The sequence below is a fragment of the Calonectris borealis genome, chromosome 7 (assembly GCF_964195595.1).
Source record: "Calonectris borealis chromosome 7, bCalBor7.hap1.2, whole genome shotgun sequence".
NCBI classification, from domain to species: domain Eukaryota; kingdom Metazoa; phylum Chordata; class Aves; order Procellariiformes; family Procellariidae; genus Calonectris; species Calonectris borealis.
In genome coordinates, this window is record NC_134318.1 from 11,751,166 (window position 1) to 11,776,758 (window position 25,593).

The 25,593-nt window shown below is 35.7% G+C and overlaps 1 protein-coding gene across 8 annotated transcripts in view; it reads left to right on the plus strand.

Annotated features, from left to right (window-relative positions):
• The window catches only part of CCSER2 (coiled-coil serine rich protein 2), a 77,972-nt gene extending 53,179 nt beyond the window's left edge, over positions 1 to 24,793 (plus strand). For 4 of the 8 annotated variants that reach the window (XM_075154296.1, XM_075154292.1, XM_075154295.1 and 1 more), the window contains 5 exons: positions 2,369 to 2,452; positions 4,307 to 4,393; positions 5,947 to 6,045; positions 14,392 to 14,476; positions 22,936 to 24,793. In XM_075154296.1, coding sequence (XP_075010397.1) covers positions 2,369 to 2,452; positions 4,307 to 4,393; positions 5,947 to 6,045; positions 14,392 to 14,476; positions 22,936 to 23,030 — 450 coding nt within the window. In that variant the 3' untranslated portion in view covers positions 23,031 to 24,793. Of the gene's footprint in view, positions 1 to 2,368; positions 2,453 to 4,306; positions 4,394 to 5,946; positions 6,046 to 14,391; positions 14,518 to 16,665; positions 16,673 to 19,100; positions 19,141 to 22,935 lie in introns of all 8 variants that reach the window. The other 4 variants (XM_075154290.1, XM_075154289.1, XM_075154291.1 and 1 more) reach the window with 2 other exon arrangements.
• Positions 24,794 to 25,593: the final 800 nt, after the last annotated feature.

The following is a 25,593-nucleotide window of genomic DNA, read 5'->3' on the forward strand; positions in this document are numbered from 1 at the left end:
TTTTCAGTTGCCCTGTGTTCATTATATGTATTAAGATAATTAAGATGGTGGTAAGGGAATTGATGCAAATGAACTTAGTTCTTGCTTTGCTAGTGAATATTAGTCAGGTATAGCATAGGGCTGGAGTACTTGATTTAAATCACCAGAGAATATGTGACATACTAACTTCCTTTGCAATTAGGTCTTAATCTGCTGTTGTAGAATGTTTTATTGCTCCACTTATATGCATTTTAATGGGAATAAAAGGTATACCAGAGGTATCAGTGATAGAGCTAGCCTTGCAAGATACTTTTGTTTGAAATAATTTGTCGTCTTTTGTGTTTTTTCCATTCCCATGATGATTCCTTCACAACTATAACTGTGACTGTGTGATGTAGCTTTTCTTCTGAGTGCGTGTATTTGTTTGAATAGTTGTTTAAATAACAAATGTTGATGAAATCTGTTAATTGTAGAATATAAGATAAATATAAAATATAATATAAAATGTAATTATTCTGTAAATGATTCTATGATTCTAATTGCTGCTCATTTCCTCTAGCAGTTTAGAAATGTTTTGGATTAAGTAATGTTTGTTTCTTTATGATATTATTGTGCAAATTATTTCAAAACACTCTGTTAGAACTTGTTCATAACATAGACTGTAAACTGCTGCTTCATCAGCCTGTCACTTGCTGGCGATCTGCCCAGAAGGGACAAGCAGCTACTTGTGAATTGAATACAACTGTGTGTTGGACAGTGTATGATGAAATATTCGCTATGTTAAGGAGTCAGAAACCTTGAAATTTGACTGCTCTCTCAATTAATAGTATTTTTTTAAAAAAACAAACTCAAAACTCAACAAAACACCACCAAAACCTGCAAGCTACAAAATTACATCTAAGTGATGGAAATTAAATTTAAACTGTCTGTAGTATGGTAAAAGCCATTTGGAATTGTATGATAGTTCTTAGTATTTTTATCTTTTATGTCTGGTGATGGTTGTGCATATTTTGGCTGCAAATAATTGGTGACTATAGGAAAAAGTAAAAATTTAATTGTTAAAAGCTCATTAATTTTAATTTTTTGCTTTTTTGCATCTAGAAAATCTTGTTGATGTTTCTCTGCAGTTTAGTTAAAAATTTGTAAGAAATATTTCTTACGGATTAAAAAGCAAAAAAGATACCTCACACACATAAAGAACATAAGTAGGTCTATTGTGGGTTTTTCCCTTAATTGATCTTTAGCATTTGAGCTGCAGTTTTACCCTTGTGGTTTTGGGGAGTTGCTGGCCCAGCCTCAGAGTGGTTTTTAGACTTGCTGCTCTTAGGTTCTACAATGCAATCTTAGGCAGTGAGGTGGTTGTGTAAAGAAACTCCCCTCTCAGAACCTTAAAAAACAAAGGAGAAATACTGTAAGGTAGAAAATTCATTTATTTTTTTCTTTGAGAAGGCAGCAGATGGAGGAAATGGACAGAAAGGGAAGGGAAATAAATCTTTTTACACCAAGGAAATGGGGATTATGATCTTCCATGACCATAAAATAACTGTACTGTAGTTTTGTGTCACACTAAGACTGGACACAACATCACGGTACAAACCTGAGACCGTATCACGAGAATACACGGTTGTTCAGTCTGTGACTTGACTCTGTAACCTAACTGAACCATTCCAGGGTTGAGCGCCGCAGGTTTAGAGTACTGCACGTCATGGCTGCTGTGTTTTTGTCACGAGAGTGTAAGTGCTTCAGGACATGTCCTGAAGGCAATCTTTTGGCATCTTCAGTTATTTCTGTTTCTACTTGCTGTGCTTAATTTCAGAATTCATGGCCGTCATGGCACGGGAAAGAATACTTTTGTGTGGTTCCAGTTTTTATAATTGGTATTTAGTTCTGATGGCTGTGAATTAATGTTGTATTAGTCTGCCTAATAGCAAATGTTGCTTTTTTTAGTAAAAAATTCCTAGCTGAAATATTCTGGCTGTATATTTTGATAATGCTCAGACGTTATTTGAATGGATACTGAAGGAAATGAAGCTTTTAAAATCTCATAGCATCACTATTCCTTCCTGATATAACACATTTGAACACAATGGCCAGTTTTTACCAGATTTTTGTGCAAAATCAACACACTTTGACATAGCTGCAGATGTTCCTTCAGCTTTGTGAGGAGAGGGGGAGGCTGTTCGTGGTCCTTATTTGGGACTGTACACATACTGCAGCAAGGAAGGCTTTCCTATCAGGGGAAAAAAAGGAAAATTCAGAGTGAGAGAGGTCAGACATTGTAACAGGTTCTGCAGAGAGGTGATGTGTCTCCATCCTTGAAAGCAAGTTTGCAAGGGAGTTGTTTCAGCAAGTAGTTTGAGCCTTTGTTCTTGTTTTTGTTCTCTGATAGAATGATGAAAATGTGTCACTCCAGGACATCCCACTCTCAGTTCCATCAAGTCCAGAACCACAAGAACCTGAGTCAACTTTTAAGGTAAATGACACTGATTTACTCTACAGAATAAGAGATACAAGCCTGTTTGTGTTTAAAAAACACAAAGTCTTCTATGTCACTGTGAAGTAGTACTTCTTGCTTCTTTCATCTACTGATACACAAACCTAGGAAATGTTTAGATGAAGCAAACTTCATCTTTTCAGTTGTGTTAAAATGGAAGGGCTTATTTGACCTTTTAAAATGCATACTTAGAAATGCTAGCACAGTTTAAATAATTAAAATAACTTTGCCTTTTGATATTTGTAGCAGTCGTGGGAATTAACAGTTGTAGAGTAACTCCTTTCAAAAAATTGTTGCCTGCTTGATAAGTGTTAGAATTTGAAAAAACAATTTTTGCTTTGAAGTGTAATCATACCATACTTATTCAATTACTTGCTCTTTGATTACATTTACTGATGACTTCAGCTTAAAATTCTTTCATCTAAAGTAAGTTTTCCGTGAGATAATGCAGGTATTGCAGACATAACTTAAAAACAACGTGAACCCCACAAAGTCAAAGATGTATTTATTTATTGTTTTAGAATGGGTATTAAAGGAAGAAGCAATCACAATGGATATTCCAAAAAGGGTTATCTTTTATGGTCACAGACTTGTAATGTTGTGCCTTTCTATAGTGCTAAGGTTTTACAGCATTGCTTGAGGCTCTTATTGTAAAATCAATACAGAAAGGTCACTAATCTTGCACTTAGAGTAGGGAAACAATACTTGCTGAAGATACAATAAAATTAGAAATACTTCTTTAAAGGGAAGAACGCTTACAATCTTATTTGTGTTTGAAGGTCAACTGTCCAAATCCTGGTTTCAGGGTTTGAGAGATTTGCCAAAGCTGTAAAGCCATATGCATCATTCTTTAGCAACTCTGGTTTCTACATTGATAACATTTAGGCTTTCTTTTTTCTTTAATTGCCGTCTGATCTATTTGTTGTGCTTATTCTTCTACAATCACCTCCCTCAAAATCTTAGTCTTAATTCCTAGAGGAAAAAGTATTGCTTTTTAACTTCATAACAAAAAAAATGGTAGGTTTAACTGGCATTTTGAATTGTCACTTCTTTACCTGATACTGTCGTGTGGTTTGAAAAATTGCACAACAAATCAGTCTGGGTGTTGTCCTAAAGCAGTAACTAATAACATCTTCAGTGAAACTGAAATAGTAGATGTATGCTACTAAATGGCAGTCTGCCCCTTAATTTATGGCCTAGCTATTATGGCACAGTTATGAAATACATTAAAATTACCTTGTGATGAAAAATTATTTTTAAAAAATTCATTCTTGGATATTTGCCAATTTTTTTAGTGTCTAAACTTTGCATAATTAAGTCTTTAGTTTTTAGTAGGATGTATTCAAATCAGTTGTGCTGTTTGCATTCAGTAAACAGTTATGCTTATCTTTCTAAATGTTTTTTTTTTCTTGTTTCTATCATTTTATGTTAATAATAAGTTCACTTAACCTTTAAGCTTCAGTATTTTTTGTTGTTGTATAAAGAGGAGTATGGGTGGTATTTGATGGCTAGGGATGTTCATTTCCATGATGCCAGTTGCTTGTACAACAGATGAATTACTGCGTCAAAAATGCAGCTGATTTACTTATATAGCCTGCGAATTTAGTGGGTTGGCTCAACTCTGTCTTTTAAAGAGACTTCTAGTCAAGTTTCTTCACTCTTTAGGTTGTATACCTACAGCCCACATCACCACGCGAATAAGAGGAGGAAAGCATGTGCTAATGTTACTGGCAGTTCTCCATGAACATCTGATACAATATGTCCTGTAGAGGTGTTGATTTAGATTGTGTAGCCCTTAGAGAAAACCTGGTATTGCCCACTGTTCTATTGCAGATGGATGACCTGCTGAATGAGATCAGGCAGCTTAAAGATGAACTGAAGAAAAAGGATGAAATGATCAACCAATTAGAGCATCAACTTGTAAGTATAATGCTAAATGTTTAACAATATCTGAAGTATGCACTGCAGAGTGTAACTTCAGTAGGTAATTCTTATGAAGGTTTTAAGAGGGCTAGGCGGCTAATTTTCTTCCTGCGCTTTCATTATAACAAAGGTGGATTTGGGTTCTGTTTAGACCCACCTGACTCACGGGTCTGTAATGCTTCAGTTAGCAGGCCGATTCTACATGTTTTAGTGTGTTTGCAACTGTACGCCTGGGATCTTTAATTCTGTAGGCGAGTCATGAGTTGCACTAAGCAGGGATGTTTATACGATTGTTAAATATATTTTATTTCCAAAACAAATACTTTGAACATAAAATTCTAGAAGCTGTTCAGAAATAACAATGAGCAAAGATAAGGCACTTTATGCTTGAAGTATTTTAAAAATTAACAAGTGTCAGGCCTTATCATTCTGCTTGAAGTTTTGTGTTGTTTTTTTCTCCCTCTCCTTTCCCCTACTGTCCATTAGTTTAATAAAGAATTCCACCATAGAATTTGAAGCTGAGCAAGGTAGTATTCGAAGTTCATTCTTTTTTAAACAAAACAAAGCATGATAAATAGTAAAACTAAATTGACCAAATAAATAAAAGTTATGGGGGCACTTTTATCATAAATCAGGTTCAGACAGACACATAAGTACTCAGGCAAAAGTGACGCCTTTTCGCTTTTTGCTTTTGTTCTAAGTTAACTTTGGATTTTGCCATGTGTATCTCTGCATTTGTTTCTGGTAAATTCACCTGCTGTGACAATTCTTGTAAAATAGCCCCACATTTTCAAGCCATTTCAAACCACAGCAAGATCTTAAACGTAGGGTAGATGAAATGCCAGGAGGTACACATCATATTTTTTTATCATGGCTGGAGACAGTCTTGTGTGACTATAATCTCTAATGAAATGTTTAGCATGTGTTTTTATACATATGTGCACTGACCTGTAGTCTTCATCTTCTCCCTGTCCAGTATGTGATCATTCCCATTAAAACAAAAAGAGGGTTAAGATTTGGCTTTCTTCTCTGCTTAAACAACAGAATTCTAGATCACAGGATACCAAAACAAATTGTCTTGTCTATTAGTATTTTGCATTAAGTGTTGATTTTTTTTAAGTACGCTTAGTCTCACTTTTGCCATCAGCCTTCAAAGATTTCTTCAAGGAAATCTCTCCTTCTTGGTAGACTATATAACTAATTACTGTAGTAAGTGAAACCTTTGTTGCAGCTAAGGAACTGCTGTAAAGATGGTTAAAACTTATATTCGTAATTATTGAAAGGTGACTTAAAGAATGTGGTGCTTCAGAGATTTAAGTGAATCGAAAACCCTTTCCAAAAGTCAACATTTATTCTAAATTATTTCTAAATATGCTTTGGGAAAAGAAACAGTTATACTGTAAATACTAGTTTCTACAGTTTAATCGTATTGTGCTATACTGCCAAGTAATGCAGGATGTTTGAACACTGGGCCTTGACTGTGCTTTTCAAGCATCTTAGTTATTTTCTAACAAATTCTCCTTTCTCTTTCTCTTTTTGGGGTGATTAAGGCCACTAGATGTAACTGCCAGAAAGACGGTCAAAAACCTACAGGGGCAATGTGCGCTTATGCTGATAAATTTACGCAAACCTCCTGGAGGAGGAGTTCTGTGAGTAGAACGTGCCATTCCTTCTCGGGTATGACTTTCGCATTTCGTTCCCCAATTCTATGGCATTTGCTGCCATACACGTTGGTATGTGCTGTATGTGAGAGTGGTATCCTTCCCGCTGTGCATCCCTTGCATTCTTTGCAACCCTTTTATTTAAACATTTATTACAAACACTTCTTTTAAAATAAGTAATTAAACTTTAGAAGTCTGTTCTTACAATAGTCACCTTCTGCACTATTTAAGTTACAGTCAGCCCAAGCTATATATCTAACCATATGCAAGACATTTTCCTATATCCTGACTTTAAAGTCATAGGTATCTGTATTTGTTTTTTTTCCTGCTTAAAGTTTCATTGTTGCTGTGCTCACATTTATTGAGGAAAAGCAACAGTGTATTCCAAGTTTCAGTCCATAAGTGTAAAAACAAAAGTTAATCTTTTTTTATGAATCATTTATTTGAAGAACTTGACTCATTCAAAAAATTATTGGGTGAAAATCACTTTGACAAAGGACATCTTCATTCCCATATGTTGTTGCATGGATCATATTTGCTTCCATTATATGAAACTTACATTCTTCATGGAACACTAGTACAATACTTAAGATGAGGGAGGGACAACACATTTGATACTATATAATAATAAAGAATTACCTTTGAATGGTGCACAAGGCTTTTGTCAGTCATCAGCAAATAGTCTTTGGATCTTGAAGCTACTGGTCTAGCTAGAGAATCCTAAGAGATTTCTTTAAAAGATTAAAAATGGGTAAGATTTTTTTGTTTCTTTGTTTTTTTACCCAGCCTTGAGTTAGTTGATGTAAGATTGTAGTAAAGATAAATCACCCCTGCTATCCTTCTAAAATTACTCTTTCAAATATATAGTGCTAGGATAGAAATACCACCACATTGTATGTTCACCAGTTGCTAGCAAACAGCTTTATCCTGTTGAGACCATGCTTTCCAACCATCTTCTGTCTGATAAGAACCCAATGTAAAGAGATCATAACCTTAAGTAGCTTTTATTTTGCTCCAACGCCTCTGTTCCAGAAAGTCTTTCATGTTTATCCCATTTGTTTCTCTTTTCCTGTTACTTTGTAGCTTTTGAGCTTTTGTATTGTTTCTGTTTCCCGAGTTTTAATTTCCTATCTGTGATGTTCATTTGATGTTTTTCTATGTTGACACTATTACTTGGTTAATGGCTATTGTTGTTTCCGTGTTCCTTTTTTTCCTATCATTTTCCACATAAATTCGGAAACAGATTAGTGACTATTGAAAGTTAGTTGCTAACTACAGAAGCTTTAGTTTGAGCAACCTGTGGTATTTAGCCCAATTGTCTGTTTTGGTCAGGTTGTAGTATATTTCTTCTAAGTTATTCGGTAGTTTTGTTCAAAAAGACACTTTTTTTTTTGTCATGAGGATATTCAAGTTAAGGGAGAATATCTTTTTTTTTAAAAAAAAAAAGGGACCTCTGCTGTATTCATGGTTGGGTGTGTGTATGTGTGTGGATATATGTATGCCTATACATATGTAGATGACATACATACATGTGTGTGTAGGCATATGCTTATTAGATGTGCATTATAAACGTCTCAGTATTTTTGTCTTTACATGTAAAGTTTCTTGTGAAAATGATAAAGGAATTAGGAAAATCCATGAAGTATTAACAAATTTTCAAAATACACTGCTTTTCAGGAACTTTTATTTGTAAATGATAGCTGAAAATTTTTGCGCAGAATGGTTTTTTGAATGTCTTCTCCTTTGCGTATTTGTAAGTTATATGGAGGCTTTCTGTAAGCAAACAGAAATTGATATGAGCTCCTTAATGTGGGGTTTCTTAAAGGGGGACAATAGTCTTTGCTGTTGTAGCCAAGTTCCAGTTCTAATGATTAGACCTCAACTTTCTGGTTTAATAGTTCCTCTGCTAACATGCGTTTATGTGCTTCCTTGCATGGCTTAAGAGAAGTATAAACGTAGAAAAAGCCTTGGCATGAAATCATTGTTGATCGGGACCCCAATGACATAAAATGTCACTTGCAATAGAAAGGAGAGACAATTGGCTCTATTTTCTTGAGGCAGGAGTATGATAAATGGAAATAGCAGGAGACATCTGAGTAAAACATATTCTTACTCAAAAAAAAAAAGGTCTTAAAGAAAATAATTGTTTTGCTTTATTAACATTCCTGTTCAGTTTAATATAATGGTCATGAACTGAGAGCGCAGGCTGGGACAAATCAAATTTGTTGGTCCTAAACATGGTATGAATCATGAAATGTAGTTAATGTTTATGAAATGATGAAGTTTTTATATAGACTACATTTTTTTAAAACTAAATTATAATTGAAATCTTGCCAATGAGAGTACAGCTCCTTTGAGGCATATAAGTTTTTTTGCTTAAGCTTGTTAATAGTTAACAAAGTTGATGAATATTTAACTATTTCATTTTTTCGTCTAAGTGTTGACCTGTCAGTCACTTTAAATGATATCAGGAAGTTACTTCAGTTAGATTATCATAACTTTCAAGATTGTTCTGACAGTTTACAAATTCTAGCATAACTGATACTATGTGTTGACTCCTGAAGCGTAAATAACAGTCTAGGAACACACAGTAATTTACTGTTTCAAGAAATACTCTAAATGCTTCCAGAAATGTGCTTAACAAATATTGTTATTATAGTGTTTCATAAAGAATGGACGCTAGAAAAAACTAGGAAATAGTGAGAGTGGAAATTGGCTATTGAAAGATTTCAGTTAGGAATGTAAGACCATATGAATTGCAGTAATCTATTGCAGTTCTGCTGTTTGAAATAGCTAGTATTTCTCATCACTTCATCGTTCTCCTAGTAAATAGGCAAGAAAATATCATTAAACATATTCTTTTTAGAAAGTCATGTTCTTATCTGTTCTTTCTTTATTACCAGATATTTCCAGAAAATGGCCGATCCTGTTGTGATTATAAACTTGTCTGGGGTTATTCTCTTTAGGGACCACATAGTTTTTTGAAAGTACTTTTAGGGTTTTTTTCCTATTTAAAGGTAAATGCATAAATGGAAGCTATGTAACTTTAGGTTAATCCTTGGAACTTAATACTCCATGCAATAAAACCTAGTGGCTGAAAATAAATGTTTTGAAAATTGGGCATGTTAAGAATTAACCTATTGCCTAGCCATTAGGTCTGCTACATGGTGTTTCTTGTCAGGATACTGCTTACAGTATGCTCAAAACTACATTATGTAATTTCTGATTATTTGTATAGACAGTGGTAACTTAGAGGGAAACATTATTTTTGGTTAGCCATCCTTGGGTTAAAGGCTTGTACAAGTATTCACTGACAGGGTAGACAATGACATTTCTAGAAGGATTTCTCATAGATCTCTTACACTGAATTCACTTCCAGTTAATTTATGCCTATCTTTAACTATCATGGGAAAAAAACCTAAAACCTGGAAGAAGGTATTGAACGTAAAATTACGTGAAGCAATTAATGTTGATGGACAAAGCTTACAAAGAAGAAAAATGCAAGCATCCATTGCCACAATTGTCTCGCAGGCTTTGCAGCATTGTTTCTGTAACACTAAACACTGACTTTTTTTTAAAAGCTTTTGAGGGTAAAGGGGTTAGATATCAAGTTTATGTTGACAAATTATTGGACTTCTCAGACTGGAAAGGTTGTTTGCAGATGCTGAGAAGTAAAAGACAAGCAAGCAAACTACAAAGCCTGAATATGGATGAAGATGTCTGTGAAGGACTCTGGCCCCTGAGGTCCAGTTCCTCAGCGTAACACAACTCCTCCTAGTTCATGGGTGCTCTTCCGTGCCCTGCAACTGTAGATAGCGTACAGTAAAATCTGATTTTTCTCCTTGGTCTCGGAATAGTACACAGTGATGAGAATAACTTTTGCTTCCTAAATGTGTGTACAAATACATTCTTGTCTCTGGTAAACTGACAACAAAGAATCCAGTTTGGCTGGGAGCATGCATATTCTTGTTCTTTGCTACATCTCTTCTCTACTTCTGCGCTGAGATATATTCTTTGCCTTCCATTTGTGTATTGTTCCAGTTTGTCATTCCAAAGCCTTTCACATCAATTGTTTTGGTGAACCTTCATAATACTTCGGCTGTCTTTGTGTACTGTTGTCTTTGAGTATCTCCTTCCACCTTAGCCTTAAAGTTTCTATATGCTTTGACTCTGCAACTATGAATTTGAACTTCCAGGTTTTGAAGCCTAGTTGCTATATTAGTGTTTATCTTCACATTCAGCCCAGGTTTCTCTTGTCCAGTACTCTGCTCTTCACTTGCTGATCCATTATAATGTACTTCTTGGTGAGAAAGTACCATGGCCGGACTAGATAGTCATGTTGTGCATGTTTCTTGCTCTGTTAGAGTAACAGTGCATAACATGTAGGCACATGCACAGAAGAGAGGTCCTTTAAACCTTTCACAGGCAATTCTTGGTTTAGTGTAAATCAGCACCTAAGACTGTTTAGTAGTTGGGTTTTTTGTTTGATTTTTTTTTTTTACCTAAATACTTTCAAAAAGACTATTGCATGTCGGAACTGCTCATTCATAATCTCCTTCTGGGTGGTAGACTAGCAAGAGGAGACTGCTGCGAAAACATTTTGTTGGCATTGATACCTGAAGTATGTCATTCTAGGCTTGTTCATGATGTGGAGCTCTAAGTTTGTATGAGACAACAGGCAATGCTAGGTGAAATGCAGCAAAAATAATCTTTTCTTGGAAGTGCTCAAAGGCTCCAGCTGTATGGCTAAAAATGGATCTTTCCTGTATTCGTGTTTCTGCAGCAGAAAAGACTTTAAAGCAGTAGCAGTTTTGGATATTGGTGTATCCTTGGGAAAAGAGCTGGAATATTTGGCTATTGGCCTAAAATTACTATGCAGCAATAGCTTAAAAATATTTCTCCTGTCCTTTTCTGGCAGAAGCAATTGCTTTTGTTCCTGTGATTGCTTATTCTAAAGTTGAGGTCTTTTCATAGCAACGGAAAACTCTGGCCTTAATATCCTCATAGTAGCCTTTTTAAAAAAACACAACAGGTTTTCCAGTGCAGTAAGGGTCAGAACTTCAGAAAGTGTTTAGCAGCAATTGTACAATTCATCAGGATCTCTGAAGAACATTCATCACTTTGTTCTGGTTTGTAGGCTGCTTTGTTTCAGCTGCTCTTATTTTTCCACTCCCGAGTCTCCTGTTTTGCCTGGTGTTTAAAATTCTGAATCACTTCTCTTTTGGGATGCTTTTGCTATTTCACAATACCAGTATCTGGGAAATGAGAGGAATGGGATTTAAGTTTAGTGGCTGGATGCACGTAACAGCTGGGGGGAGGAAGTGTTCTGACTGTTGTCTAACATTGAAGTACAAGTGGAAAGACTTGCATCAGACTAGGCTTCAGAACTGAGAAGATTTTTTTAATAGAAGCTGAGGTAAGTCATGTTCTCATCTTTAAATTCTAGCATTGCTTGCTTATGAGGTTTTATAGACTTTTTGATAATCAAGCATAAAATAAATTGTGATTCGGGTTTTTCTTCTTCCCTATATTTAGTGGGAAACTGCCACGTTTTCTGTGTATTTTGAATATGTACCATAATCTGAGGAGACATGCTTATTAGCGTGTGTTTCTTTTTTCCTGTTCTTTGGATTTCTTGGGAACCTCAGCGCACATTTGACTAATAGAAGGGGATGGATGTGAGCTGTTGTTTAAACGAGAAAGCTTTGAAATTTGCTGGAGTTTTGTAAAACACTATTAAAAGTCGTCTTTTCATAAGCCAGGCTTATTTGCAGATACTTATCTCTTAATGTGCTGTATCTACGGAGTCGGTACAACCTCTCTCATTTGTAAAATCAGTGTAATTCATAATACCCATCTTAATAAATTCCCAGTGCTGTATTTCCTGGTCCTTACTTGATTCAATTGATGTTAATTTTAATTACATTATTTGATGTACAATTAAATAATGCTTGTTATGATTTTTTTTATAAATAAGAAATCTGACACTTATTTGCCTGTGTGGAGCAGTGTAAACTCTCAAGACTGCGGCCAGAGGAAGACCTAGTTCTTCTGCTTCTCCGATTATAGAATGTTCTCCAGCATTTGGCAGAAGGGGGCTGAACCGTGCCTGGAGAACAGTTCATTTAGCAGGCAAAACACTTGCACTTACTTGCACTTTCTTCATTTACTTGCCCAGTCAGAGTAATGATTAAATACCATGAAGAATTATTGAGAAGACTGTACTTAGTAGTGTGCTTTGAAGTGCTAATATAGGTGCTTAAAAATTACTGAGATGTATCAAGACATCTAAATATTTCTTTGCCTTTACAGTAGTGTCATAACAGTAGCTCGGCTGGCTTGTACTTGTCTTAATCTCTCTTTTTAGAGAGAGGAAGGGAGAGGGTATAAAACTTGCACCTCTCTTCTTAACGTGATGCATTAAAAATTTCAGAGAAGTCTGGAAAAAGCTCATTGCCAACTCAAAAAAGTCTCTACAAAATGAGACCTATGCCTGATGATACTGTGCTTTTTTTACTATCTGGAGATTCAGTTACGTTTAGAAAATTGAAAGAATTTTTTGTTGTTGTTATTCCACCACCCTGACACAATTTAGGATGAAATGTGAACAAGCCTGAAAAATGAAGTGTTCTTTTGTACAGCGCTGTGAATATACAAAGTTTTTGTTAATGTGTTATCAATCATTGATTGATTAATCTTGTTCCCAGGAATATTTCTGTATTAATACCTATTCAGATGATGCAACGTATTATATTATTTTGTCATATTGCTTGACTGAAGCTAGTACTGTTGTTCTTTCATGCAGCAGTCTACAAATTGTGTTGACATTAATGGCTACTGATGGAAGACTGTAAGAACATGTTAGGTAATCAGTGTCTCCATCTAGACATAATCAGATTAAAGAACTTTCATTTTTCCTTGGATTTTGCTCCAATAATTTTTTATCTCAGCTTCTGAAGAAGAATAAAGAAATCTTGTCAGATTTTTTTCTTTATTTCCTGTTCTAGTTTAAAAATGTTCTGACTAGCAAATTCTAAGGCTTGACTAAATGCATGTGTTATTAAGTTACATCTTAGCAGTACTGAAACTTGGAATAGTGGTGGATAAAATCTAACTAGATTAGGATAACTAGAAGGTCAGGGAAGGGTTTAAGATTCTGCTAGGATAAATAAAAGCAAAATATTTCTTTATAGAAATAATGTGATGCTTAACATTATTTTAAAAGAAGCATGGAAATAAAATACTACTTCATTGTTTGTCCAGCCCTGGCAGTATGATCTGCAGCAGATATGCCAGCAGAGAAGCTAGAGAGGAGGGGCAACTGTGTTCCTATATTCTTTGATATAGATGTACGTTCAGATATCTTATGCCTGCTGTCTGAAAGAGTAGCTACAACTGGTTGCTGTTGCTATCTGCTGGTTACGGGTAGCCAGGAGGCAAAGGCAGTCATTACCGTTAGCACTAATTGCAGAACACATAAAAGCAGAAGTTTTCAGCTGCTCAACGGTGAAGGGGTTGTAAAGACTTAAACTTGTCTTGCTGAAATAGGAAGTCAAGATTATGTGATTTAAGAGGGCAGTTCCGGCTTGGATAGATTTCTTTTGAAGGTAAGGGTATGGAGAAAATGATAGACTGCATAAAGTTACTTTCTTGTTTTGAGAATGCAGCAACCACAATGTGTCACTTCTGCGGTGATCTGAAACGTCTGACAGGCAAACCCTGCGTGGCATTGATGTGCACAGTTCTCTGATCCTGTAATGGAAGGCTCAAGCTCCAAGAGCAAAGTGCAAGGAAAACAGTTCCATGTCACCTCTCCTCTTTCACGTTTAGTAATACTATTAAAATATGAGTGAAGTGGACTCTAAAGCACCAGGATTTGCTAGAAAATCTGTTTCTATGCATTAGAAATTTTTTGTTGTAAACTAAAGCTGACTGGTTTTCCAGTAGATTAGTATTAAGCAACTTACTGCTTGGTGAGGCATTTTTATAACATTTTTGAAAGCTGTAAAGATACAATTTTTAGCATGTATTTTTAACATGAAAAGCTCAGCTCGTATACTTTTCCCTTAAAAACATCTTTAACAGAACCGTGTGCATATATATTGAATAAAAATGGAGGTATTTTGTAAGATTTCTGACTAGTTTAGGGCATCGTAATGTTGTTTTTCCTCTGGGCTCTAGTAGTATGTAGTGCTTGCTTTTACAAAGTAGAACAACTGGGAAATATGATACCTTTCTGGGGGAAAAAGAAAAAGAATGGTGTGGCTTTTTGGTGTCTTGTTTTTCCCTGTTCTCTTTTTTATTATACTTCTCCCCCTCTCTCTTTCTGCACAGGGTGGGTATTCTGCTCCCTCCTTCTCTCCCTGGCAGGGCTCATTCCAGGGCATCCCTCGGACTGTTCCACCGCACCGCAGACAGAGTGAGTCTGTACCTCTCACTCATCTCCCTCACCGTGTTCCAGTAGAAGCTTCCCCTTTGCACGCACTGTTCATCTCATAGTATCCTCCTTCCTCAGGCAGATTTACAGGCGTACACAGTAGTCTGTGGCTAACTAAAATGCTTCCTTCAGCCAGTGTATAAGCAGCTACAACTTATGGCTTTATAACAGCTATTAAACGCTGATTTACTTCAGCAGTTCTTCAGGCAAACCTGAGTAGGCCCTTGTTTCCAGTCTTGTCTTAACATAAATCTTGCTTGCTGCATTTTCTCTTTCTTTTTCATGGCTGTAATATACTATCCTGTTTGTGTATGTGTTCTGTTTGCTCATAAGTCTGCACGCATGCATATGTGGATTATTTACGTAAATACGTTGTGGATGTACATAAAAACATTGGTGAGAAAGTGTTGTTTTCATTGCCTCTCACGAGAAGTTTTCTTAACTTTTCAGAATGGCTTCCCTGAAATTAATTTTTTTTTTCCCCCCTCTTGGTATTTGTTGTAAAAAGGCTTCTAATACATTGAAGTGGCTGTTGCAAAACTTGCATGATTTATTAACATTCCTTATGTGCTAGCTACAATGTGGGCTGATATAAGATGCATTTGTTCTCTTGGCTTGGATCTGCAAAACAAAAGACAATTGCTGATTTTAAAACTGTATGCTTACGTAGACATAGAGAAATGGTAAGTCTTATTTTGTGCTTTGGTATTGCATTATAAACAGATAATTGTTCAAAGAAATATAACTAGTTCATAAAGCTAAAGTTATATTTTTAAAATGTACTGTAATTTGAAAATTACAGTGTGTTTGACTGCCCAGCAAAGCCCAAGAGTGTATTTGGACAAGAAATAAAAGAAAAAGTAAAATTACGGAAACAAATTAAGATTTCCAGGGCCAAGGGAGATCTGAAGCATAAGCTGCACTTTCAAAAACTACGCTTACATATATTTCAGATTGCAATGATCCTAACTTACATCAATTACAAGAAAAAAAAAATCTTGTAAAGTATTTTGTAAATTGTGTTTCAAATACTCTCTTGACGTTTCTGTGACAATGTTCATTTAAACAACTCATCAGCCTGTTTCATAGGCTTTTCTCTATGCGGTGGAGGGATGTGCTTCATTTTCCTGTGGTGTTTGGTGTGTGTGTATAACGAATGTAGAACCGCTAAAGCTGATATCGCTGGATGGAGGGCCAGCAGTAGCACAGCCTGGCTATTTTGATGTCCTGTCAGCAGTCTGAGTTTAAAAAGATCAGTTTTAGACCTGAGAAGCCATAAATGTCACGGTTTTGGGACTTACTGATCGGAGAGTCAGAATGGGAGGATGGTGTCTGAGCTGCCAGATGTGTGCCGCCAGTGTCACCTCATTCACACTGACTGCTTAACTGGAGAAGACGACTTTGCTAATCTCTTACCAGTTCTCTGAGCCCCCACCTCATTCCTGCAGTAATGGCCGCAGCTTCTTACTCAAGGATTCCATAGCGAACTTTGATTACTAAGGCAGGTTGGATATTTTAGTATACATCTTATACATTAAATTCTATGAATTACTAGTAAAGGAAATAAAGTAGGTGAAAACTGGCCATTGGTTAATCAACCTAAACTATAATTAACCTATTGCTTAGGAAAAGAAATGTTTCCTATAACTGAGTGTTCCTAGCCTTTTTATTTAAGTCTTGGGTTTGATCAAAAGATAAATACTGAGAATTAAAATACAGTATAAACTAGGAGGTTTCTTGGACGTTTTTACTGACACTCTTGCAAAATCAATGATTTATTGCTGTGTGAAGAGTCCCATAAAGTAGAACATTATTGGAATTATCATTAGCATCCTTCTTTCCCCACATTACCTCTTCCCTTGGTTCAGTGGTTTTAGGTCTACTGGTTTTTGAGCTAGTACAGAATGCCGAATGGGGGGTTTTGAGGCGAGTGGTGAGCTGGGTATCACCACCGAGAATAGGAAAACAGCCTTAAAGTCAACGTTAGTGTTCTCTTGCAGTTATATAGAGAAGGTGGTAGGAACATGAAGTAGTCTCAGTTTTTGTTTGTCTGTGTTTTCTGTCTGGAGATCTTGGAATTCAAGCATTTCTTCTCTAACTTCTGGATCCCGAACTTAAAATACCATCTGCGCTTGTGAATGCTGCAGGTTTCTTCACTATGTTGTCGATAGCTGATGGGTACATAGATCACTTACAAGCACTGTAGATTATGAGAGTGTAAATCTGTAAACTGTTCATATTTAGTTGTTTATGTACTGTAATATAATTTTACTGCTGTTGTACAGGACAGGTAATATATCCCTGCTACGTAGAGTTACAGTACTATCATATGCTTACAGTTACTCTCTATTAGCACCAGTTACAATGTTAGCATACCTACTGCTTAACTTGCCCTATGAACTTACTGTATCACTGCACTTTGTTAACATGCTTTAGAATTGGGTGTATGTTTTGCACTTCTAATGAGAATTAATTTTTAATACTTTAACATTTATTAACTTCATGTTGTTTCAACAGCCTTGGAAACAATTCAGCATTTTGTATTTCATAAACACTTTCATAATAGTACATTGATTTTTGTCATTTTATGAACAAAACTGTATGTTTTTATTCCTATAACTCCCGTATGTGTCTTGAACTCAACTCTTATGTAATGGTCCTTCATTTTTCTCTTGGTCATAGGATGTAATTTGATGACATAGCAAACTTTCTTCAATACAACTTAAAACTTCTGCATTTGTGTTCTGGAGCTTTAATGATGCAGCTCTAGAAACACAGTATTTAGAATACACATTGTCAATGAACCAGTTGTGAACTCTTGTTGTAGTACAAGAATATTGTACCACTTTCTCTAGGCCTCTAGCCCCAAGTGCTTCTCCACGGAGAAACGCAGGTGAAAACTGTTTTGTTACTCAAGCATTGCAGTTGTTCACATCTCTGCTTACTGTGCACTTCATGGAAAAAGTATTTAGACTTTTTGTATGTAAGCATTACAAATAAAGGTAATGTAGGCAATTCTAGCAGGTGACACATAGCTTTTTATCACCAGCAAGACAGCTGCTGTATGCACATTGACTATAAGTCAGGTCCAGGCTTTGGTTTTTCATGGGTTTTTTTTCTTTTTAAAACAGGGGTGCATTGCTTAACGCTATGAAACGTTTCCAAACCTTTATTGACTGATTCAGGTTCTTTGTAGGGTGTACAAATTGTTGGTGTTAGCAGAACAAAGTTGCTTCAGAATTTTATCTTGGAAGTTCTATGACTCACGATAAGAGAGTAATAAATTATTAAAAATGTCCTGGAATCATTACTTTACTGTCCTTTATATGTATGTATTTTTGCTCTGAGATGAGTGTTCAGCTATATGAAGAAATGTCGTTTAAGAAAAACTCCCTTCTCCCAAGTTGGGCAATTGCAGATTCGACTACAAGATAAATGTCTCTTGTACCTAACTAAATATATATTTGCAAACAAAACTTAATTTTACATATGGTCATATTTGTCTGTTTGTTGCACATATATCTGTTTTATGGATGAAATGGATGAAATGCCTTCCTTGATGTAGTTATATATTACTTTCAGTAATTTTTCTTTGAGAAAGACAGTATTTTGCTTTAAGTTGGGGTGTTTATACAGACTATGCAGACAAAAAATAATGCTATGCCATATTACTAATTATTTTACTACCCCCATGCTGTGGTGAATGGTGATTTTAAAAAAAAAAAAAAGGGTTGTTTTGTATCATTATTTGAAGTCATACTGCATACTGTGAATCCTATTTTACAATGTTGAAATATGGGTATAATATAGCTAGCTAAAAGGGAGAAAGAAAAAAAAAAACTAAAATGAAGGTATTGGCAAATGCTATAGACTTAAGGTGTGAGATCTTGATGTTTTCCAGAGGTAGAAAATGAGAGCTTTCCAGAGTAGCCTTTCAGTAGGGCTGCATCTTCAAATGAAGGCCTGTGACGAGACATGACAGCTTATCCTGTGCCAAGGCAGTGAGATAGGGATGTCAGAACAGATCAGAAAATGAAAAACAGGGTTTGTGTCCCTTCCCCGCCTCACCCCCTCCAAAAAAAAAAAAAAAAAAACAAACTGTGGTGGTTTGGAGTCTCTTCAAGCTGGTGAGCAAGTTGCTAGGAAGATGGGTTATTAAACAGTATGGGCAACATGGTCAAAATATGTAATACAGTGTAACTTATGACACTGTTGTTCATTGTTAGATATCTAACACATATGTGCATGGATACAAATGTTTTTGATGTATACAGTTGTAATCATACACGCAAATTCTAGTTACAGCTCTAAACAGTATTTGAAGTGTGAGAGATTAACTGTATTAAAAGATTTCAAGTTATAAGAGCACAGGTATTCCGTGCAGGTCTTACTATAGATATTATTTGTACTGCATTACTTAAACACTATTGCTACCTTTGTTTCTGGAAGGTGGATTAAAAACCAATGGGGGACATGGTAATTGCAATTTAAATGGTGAAAAGTTGCAGTTCTGTCATGGCAATTGCTCATTGTTTTGTCTTGGTCCTCTGACATCATTGTCCTTGTCTTTTTCTTGTCTCTGCTTTCCCATTATGCCATTGGCAAGGAGTTGAGAAGTTAGTCCATTACTTCTGTGATAAAGCGTGGTACAGTACAACTTCAGATTTCTTCCCATCTCCTCCTCACGCATTTTCACTGTTGTTTTTTTTTGCCCTATGCATGATGCATGTCTATCGGAGATGTGCATGCAGTTCTCAGATTTCTCATTGCTTCACTTCCCTCGTTCCTCAAAATAGTGCAGGGAGAAAATGCCTTTATTTCATTCTACAGAGGTATTACATAGGGAATTGAGATGGGAATTGAGGTTAGAGATACAGAATAACCAAAGGAAAACTGAAGGGACTTTTAAAGTAGCGATGTTGCAATGAATATCGCTGTCATGACCACATTGATTTAACTTCTTTATCAGTATAACATACTTTTCTCAGTTTTCCAACACAAAGCTAATACCAACTCAGTGGTTCAATAACTGTGTAGTAATGGTAATCCTCTTCGTGGATATGTTGTCATTTTTCTCTGGAGGATGTAACATCCAGTTTTACTTGAGAGAAATAAGAGAAGAATCTCTTAAATTGATGTGGTAGGGACTGTAATCTAGTAATTTTGATTGGTGCATCAATACATGCAAGTCTCTGAAGCTCTTGCCGGTACAGAAAAGTCTGTTTCTTTGTTGTGCAAAGAGGAGCATGTGCACAAAGCATTTTGTCTAATGTACTTTCAATTTGGGGAGAAGTAATTTTCTTCAGTTACGTTGTACTTGAAATGTTTTAGAGTCCAACTTTACACTTTAGGAGCATCCCAAAGGAATGCAGGTGTTTGTCCAACTGAATATTTTCTTTATGGGACAAAAATAGAAGTCTGGTTAGCATGACAGTCTACCCCAAGTCCCACCCCAAAATATTATCAAAGGTGAACTCAAAGCAATGCAGATGACAAACATTTTTTAAGACTTCCATGAAATAAAGTACTATGCCTAGAAGGTGGAATGCTGCTTTATCTTTCTATTCCCCTTCCTTGTGATGGAATTCACCAAGTACTAGTCCTTCTGCTGGCTGTTTTTTTGACTAATAACATGGTCATGATTTATTAAGACTTCCCTAATAAAAGGAAAACTTGTGTATAAGGCAAAGATGTAAGCTGTGGATGAAGATAATGCAGTTAAATACCTTTTGAACTGTTACTTGCGTATTTTGGAAGTGGTGGTTTTCTGCTTTCAGTGTCATCTTGAATGTTAATGTATATACCAATTTGAAGAGATTAAAATCTGTAATCATGATAATTGGACAGACTTTGACTAAGTAGAAATACAAATTAGAAAACAGTACAGTATTTAAAACAACTTAGCAAAGATGATACCGTAGCTTTATTGTCCTTATAATTCTGAGCATGTAGCTGTTTTCTACCTTTGAGTTGCTCACTTTCTGGATATTAAGCTGCTTAGACCTTTTTAGGTTATGAAGGATAATGAGGAAAATATGTATTTGGCTATTTTTATATTTAAAAATGCAAAATTGGCCAAATGGAAAAGCTCAAATCATATCTAGTTTTTGTCAAAAGAACTCGAAATAGCATTATCAAAAGTTTTCTTCTTTACTGTATTTCAGATGGTTTTGTGTTTAACTCAACGTTCCATACAAACTTAGTTTCTTCTGTAACTTACAAACTTTTGTTTTGCTGATTTAGTGTAACTAGGATTATTTGATATAAAGTTAAGATTTTTAATGCTCAGATTAGATATTTATCTGCATTTTTGAAGATTGGCATTCAGAGACCCTTTTTAGGTGAGGGGGAAAAAGCTTTCTGACAGTTATTTTTGCATATTAGAATTTGACACAATACTGTTTGCTATAAACGTACTAATTTTTGACTTCAAGTAGGATTAGAAGATTTGAATTATTTGTTGAAGTATTTGTATGGGAATCAGGTATATAGTGCTTTGGTTTCTGCATTCATTTTTAGCAGTTTTGTTTTTGCAGGTGTGGTCTCAAATAAATAAATCATTTTGGTTAACATCTGTCTGTCAGCTCCTAAGCTGGAAGGATAATGACTTCTGTAACCCACTACATAAACACTAAAAAATGAGAGAAATATCTGGAGGATTCACTTTTTTAAGCTGTAACTCTCTTAATGTATTGAATTAATTGTGTTTAGTATTTCCTTCCTGTAGGATTGCTTGGTTAAAAAGGATTCACAAAGTTAAGTTAGTTTTGGTCACCTAAGGAATAATGTTTTGATACTCGTTTGACACCATTTTGAAGGCTTTTTTTTCCTTTTTTTTGATTTTCCTTTTCCTCCCTCTTTCCAAAACAATCGTATTCACACTGCTCAACATATTTGCACTTATTTATCCCTTGCTGATGTCACTGATCCAGCTTAGATGTTGCCTTTGCTTACAGGTAGAACCAGTATATTCTAAAGGGAAAAACTGCTAGTAAATCAAAATTAGATTGAGAAACCTTGGTATTTCTCTCATTACCATTAAATTTTTTTCTTGATGAGGAATTCAGTTTTCAGTAGTAATCCTGCCAGGGAAAAGATGAAAAGCTTAAAGAATCCCAAGATGTGCTATAGTCCTAGAAATGTGACAGCTATCATTACATTATTCCTGCTGACTCTAAGAAGAGCTAAAAGGACCGGACAAATAATTGGCTTTCTCATTTAGAAGTTGTGAATAATTCAGGAGAGTGACTGAAGTGGCATTTTTAGTCAAATCTCTTAAAGACAAACCTTGCTTCTTTTTTACTGACTGTATTTCACTAGTAAACAAGTATTATAAGCCTGTTTACTATGTACGTGCAATCTATCAATTGGTAAGAATTCAAGAAGTTTAGGGATAAGACTAGCCTGTAGTAGTCCAGTTCCCCTCCTTTATAAAGAAAATGAGAAAATCATCCAAAAGTGAAACTCGCTAAAACTATAGTTTAAGTTTTAGTAGGTTTTGGGTTTTGAATGCAGAATTCTGCATGAATTGCAGAATTTTTAATAATTCTTCCAAGATCTGTATACAAGTTGCAGGTCTAGGATGTGTTTGTGAAGCTAGCGCACATATTAATCTTTTAAAGTCTTTTTACAGGGAAGAGCAAAGAGAAAATAGAAATGCCCCAGAAGAGGTACCAGCAGTTCTCTGGTCTAATACATGTCTGATCAGATTGTATCTTCTGATAGAATGTAAAATCTTCATTAATTTATCTTTATCCCTTGGTTATCAGTGTACTAGTATATGATCTCTAGCTTTGCATGTACTCGGTACTGCTTTGTTGAAGTTGGTTTCTATATCAGCCCATTTGAAATCCAATCAAGATAAAAGTTACCTAAGTCTAGTCAGTAGCCCAGTTACAACATACCTGTATCAAATTTTCTGACCTCAGTAAGGCAAGGAAAATGTATTGTAGATTTGTGGTCAACTAAACTCCTTTCCTGCCTGTACAGTATAGAACATTGATAAAAGGTTTGGTATAGTTAACTTGAGTATGCAGTGAATAGAAGTTAAAAGATGGATACAGTCATAGCCATTGCATTTTTTTATTAAGCACTTGAATCAGAATTGATCAGTACTCGTGTGCCATTCTTGTTGTCCTGCAGATTTAGGTGAAACCATCAACCATGCCTCTTTCATGTTTCTTTTTTAAGCTAATTAGTTTCTTTTTTGTCTTTATGTTGTTGTGTATTTCAGTGCTAGTATAATTTTTTTCTGCTTAAGTTACAAGTCACGTTTGTACATGTCCCATGAACCATCCTGTTTTGCCAGTGTCAAAGTTTTGATGTAAAAAAACCCAGATATACAGCCCTTATCAAGCATCCAGTCAGCGCACGTTGGATTCAGAATGTTATCTGGTGTTTTCTTTGCCTAATATATTGTTGTATTCTTTTCTCTTTAACAGCCTCAAGTACTACAGCCTTCCAGCAGCCTTCCCAGTTCCACAGACCTCGCCCAGGGAAAACTAATAAAAATGCCACATATCGAGGCCCACAGTGAATATCCTAAACATGGTCTGCATGAAAATAGCAATCATCAAAATCAAAATGCTGCAAATGTCTCTCTCACAAATAGCCTGAATAATGTAAACACTTTAATGAGCATACAGTTAAACGTAAAAGATGAGAATGCATCATATTTGGAAAATCTGAAAAATAAAAATACTGAAGACCCTGGAGAGGTGGCTAGTAATAAAGGTACATTACCATCTCGTTCCTGTTTTCAGACCTCTACAAGAGCTGATGCTAGAGAAGTGCAGACTGAATTAGCTGTGAAAGGTCAACCCTCATTCACAAACCAGGCTTCTCGGCCAAAGACTTTAAGAATCGCAAAGCCCCCAAATGCTTTAGTGCCTCCTACAATGGCCGTTCTCGCACGATCTGCAAATCATTCCGCTGCTTCCAAGGAACCTGAGCTTCTACCATCAAGTAGTTTGACTCAGCTACAGCCAACATCTGGTCAGGATAACCTAAAGGGTAAACAGAGTCAGAAAGTGTCTAAACTTCGCCCACCAACTATGTCCTTTGTTAAATCTAAGCAAATGAGCATTCAGAAATCCACACCAGTATCTGCAGAGCCTCAAAACACCTGTTTGAAGACTAACATCCCAAAGCCACCGGTACAGAGAAAGGAAAATGTGCAAACACAGAATACCGGTTTGCATGCTGGGGATAGTTTGCCCTCTAATCGGCATTCCCGCCTCCCTAAACCAAAGACACATTGAGAACATGCCTACATCTCATTGACTGATGCCATACATTAAACTACTTCCTATGTATTGACTGCCTTTGAGGCTGTTTTATCTACAGCCTGCAAATCCTGAGTGAATATTAAAAATAGCATCTTTCTTTAGTGTTTGCGTACTCCATCCTGTTATGTTTTGAGGCTCGTTATGAGCTGTGCAGCTTCTCTTGAGAGTGTTTTATTATATTGCAGGTCTCTATTAAAGATTGTATTGCCCAGTGATCTTAGTAATTAAGCAAATACTGAAGTCTCTGGTGACCACGAATACCAGAATGCTGCACTATGTATTTCAGGATGGCAGAAATAATTTCTTACCTCTGTTGATTTGAGTTATTAGACAATGAAATTACTATTCAGTTTAACTTCTTGGTTCTGAGTACTCGTTAGGTTAGAGTGGTGGAAAATTCGACTTACTAGCAGATGTTTTATTGGCCATAATTCTGACTCTGTATTCCAGAGGCCTATGCAAAAATCCTTGTATTTATCATTATCTCAAGACTGACATATTTAATGTTATTTAATCTGATGGGTTGGGTGGGTTGTGTTGTTTTGTTTTGCTGTTACCTGAAGTTGCTCTGTTCTTTATTTATCTGATTTTCACTGTTCACAGACAATAAGCAGATTTCACAGGGTGAAACGAATCTTCTATCTTAAACATCATCATTTGTTAAAAGATTGTGGTATGTTTTTATTGTGTTGAATAGACACATTACCGGGTAGATTCTTGAAACGCAGTGCTAAGGATACTTGTGCAAAACCTTCCAATACAGGCTCTTATGAATTGGTAAGTAGGGAACCTCTGGGAATAAGGGGTCCATAACACCTATTTTGAGGTTGCACAACATGCATTTTAATTAATATTTTTTAACTTTTATTGTACTACTTGTATTTATTGATTTATGTTTAATATTGAAAGACTCTAAAGTACCTGACTTGAAATTTTGCACAAACTTTGCCATATGTGTAAGGATTTGAAGCTATTTTACAGAATAAAACTTATATTAAAAAAGCAACTATTTAAAAAGAAAAAGAATAAATAAAGTAACCCCACTTATTTGCTTTGAGCAATCCTATTATGTCCTAATCCAGAGCTGGTACTCTTAAGAGTTTTTCAGAGATGTGTATTTTGCTTTTGGTGTTTTTGTAAATTTTTTTTTTTGTAATTTCTAAAGAAGTGCATGCTAACTGGGAAGGAGCTTTTTGGGGAAATAAAGAAAAAAAGTTTTTTCTGCTCTCTAGGAGAAGTATTTTTTCTGAAAGTGGTCTCGAATTAAGTGCCCATCATGGTGCAACTATGGGGCCATGACACATGTGCTGTGAGTTAAATATATGCATATCCAGTGAAGCTTTCCAGAAACTTAGTGTTATGTCCCATCTCCAGTTCTTCCCTTCTTTCCTATCACTGTGTCCTGGATGTTACCATTTGGTTTTTTTTTTTCTGTTCTTGAACTGGTTTTAAAATCAGCAGCAGAAGGCTGTTATAATAACTTCACTCAAAATCTGTTCCTGAACAGCATGTAATGCCAGTAAAATGAAACATAGTAACAGTTTGTTCTAGGCTTTGGCTATAGGACATTGATGTATTACAGTATTTTCTTTGAGAGAATAAAGTGAATAGGTATAGACATTTCATAAATAAGTTCAAGAATCAATTTCTGTAATACAAGCCATTTAACTAGGAGTACCTGATGGATACCTTAGTTGGATGGGAGAAGGAAAAAATATAATCATCTCACCTGAACTTCTCTGTACGTAATTAATATCCACGAAAGTTTTTTGGATTTGTCACACTGTAAATTCTTTTAACTGACAATGAAGT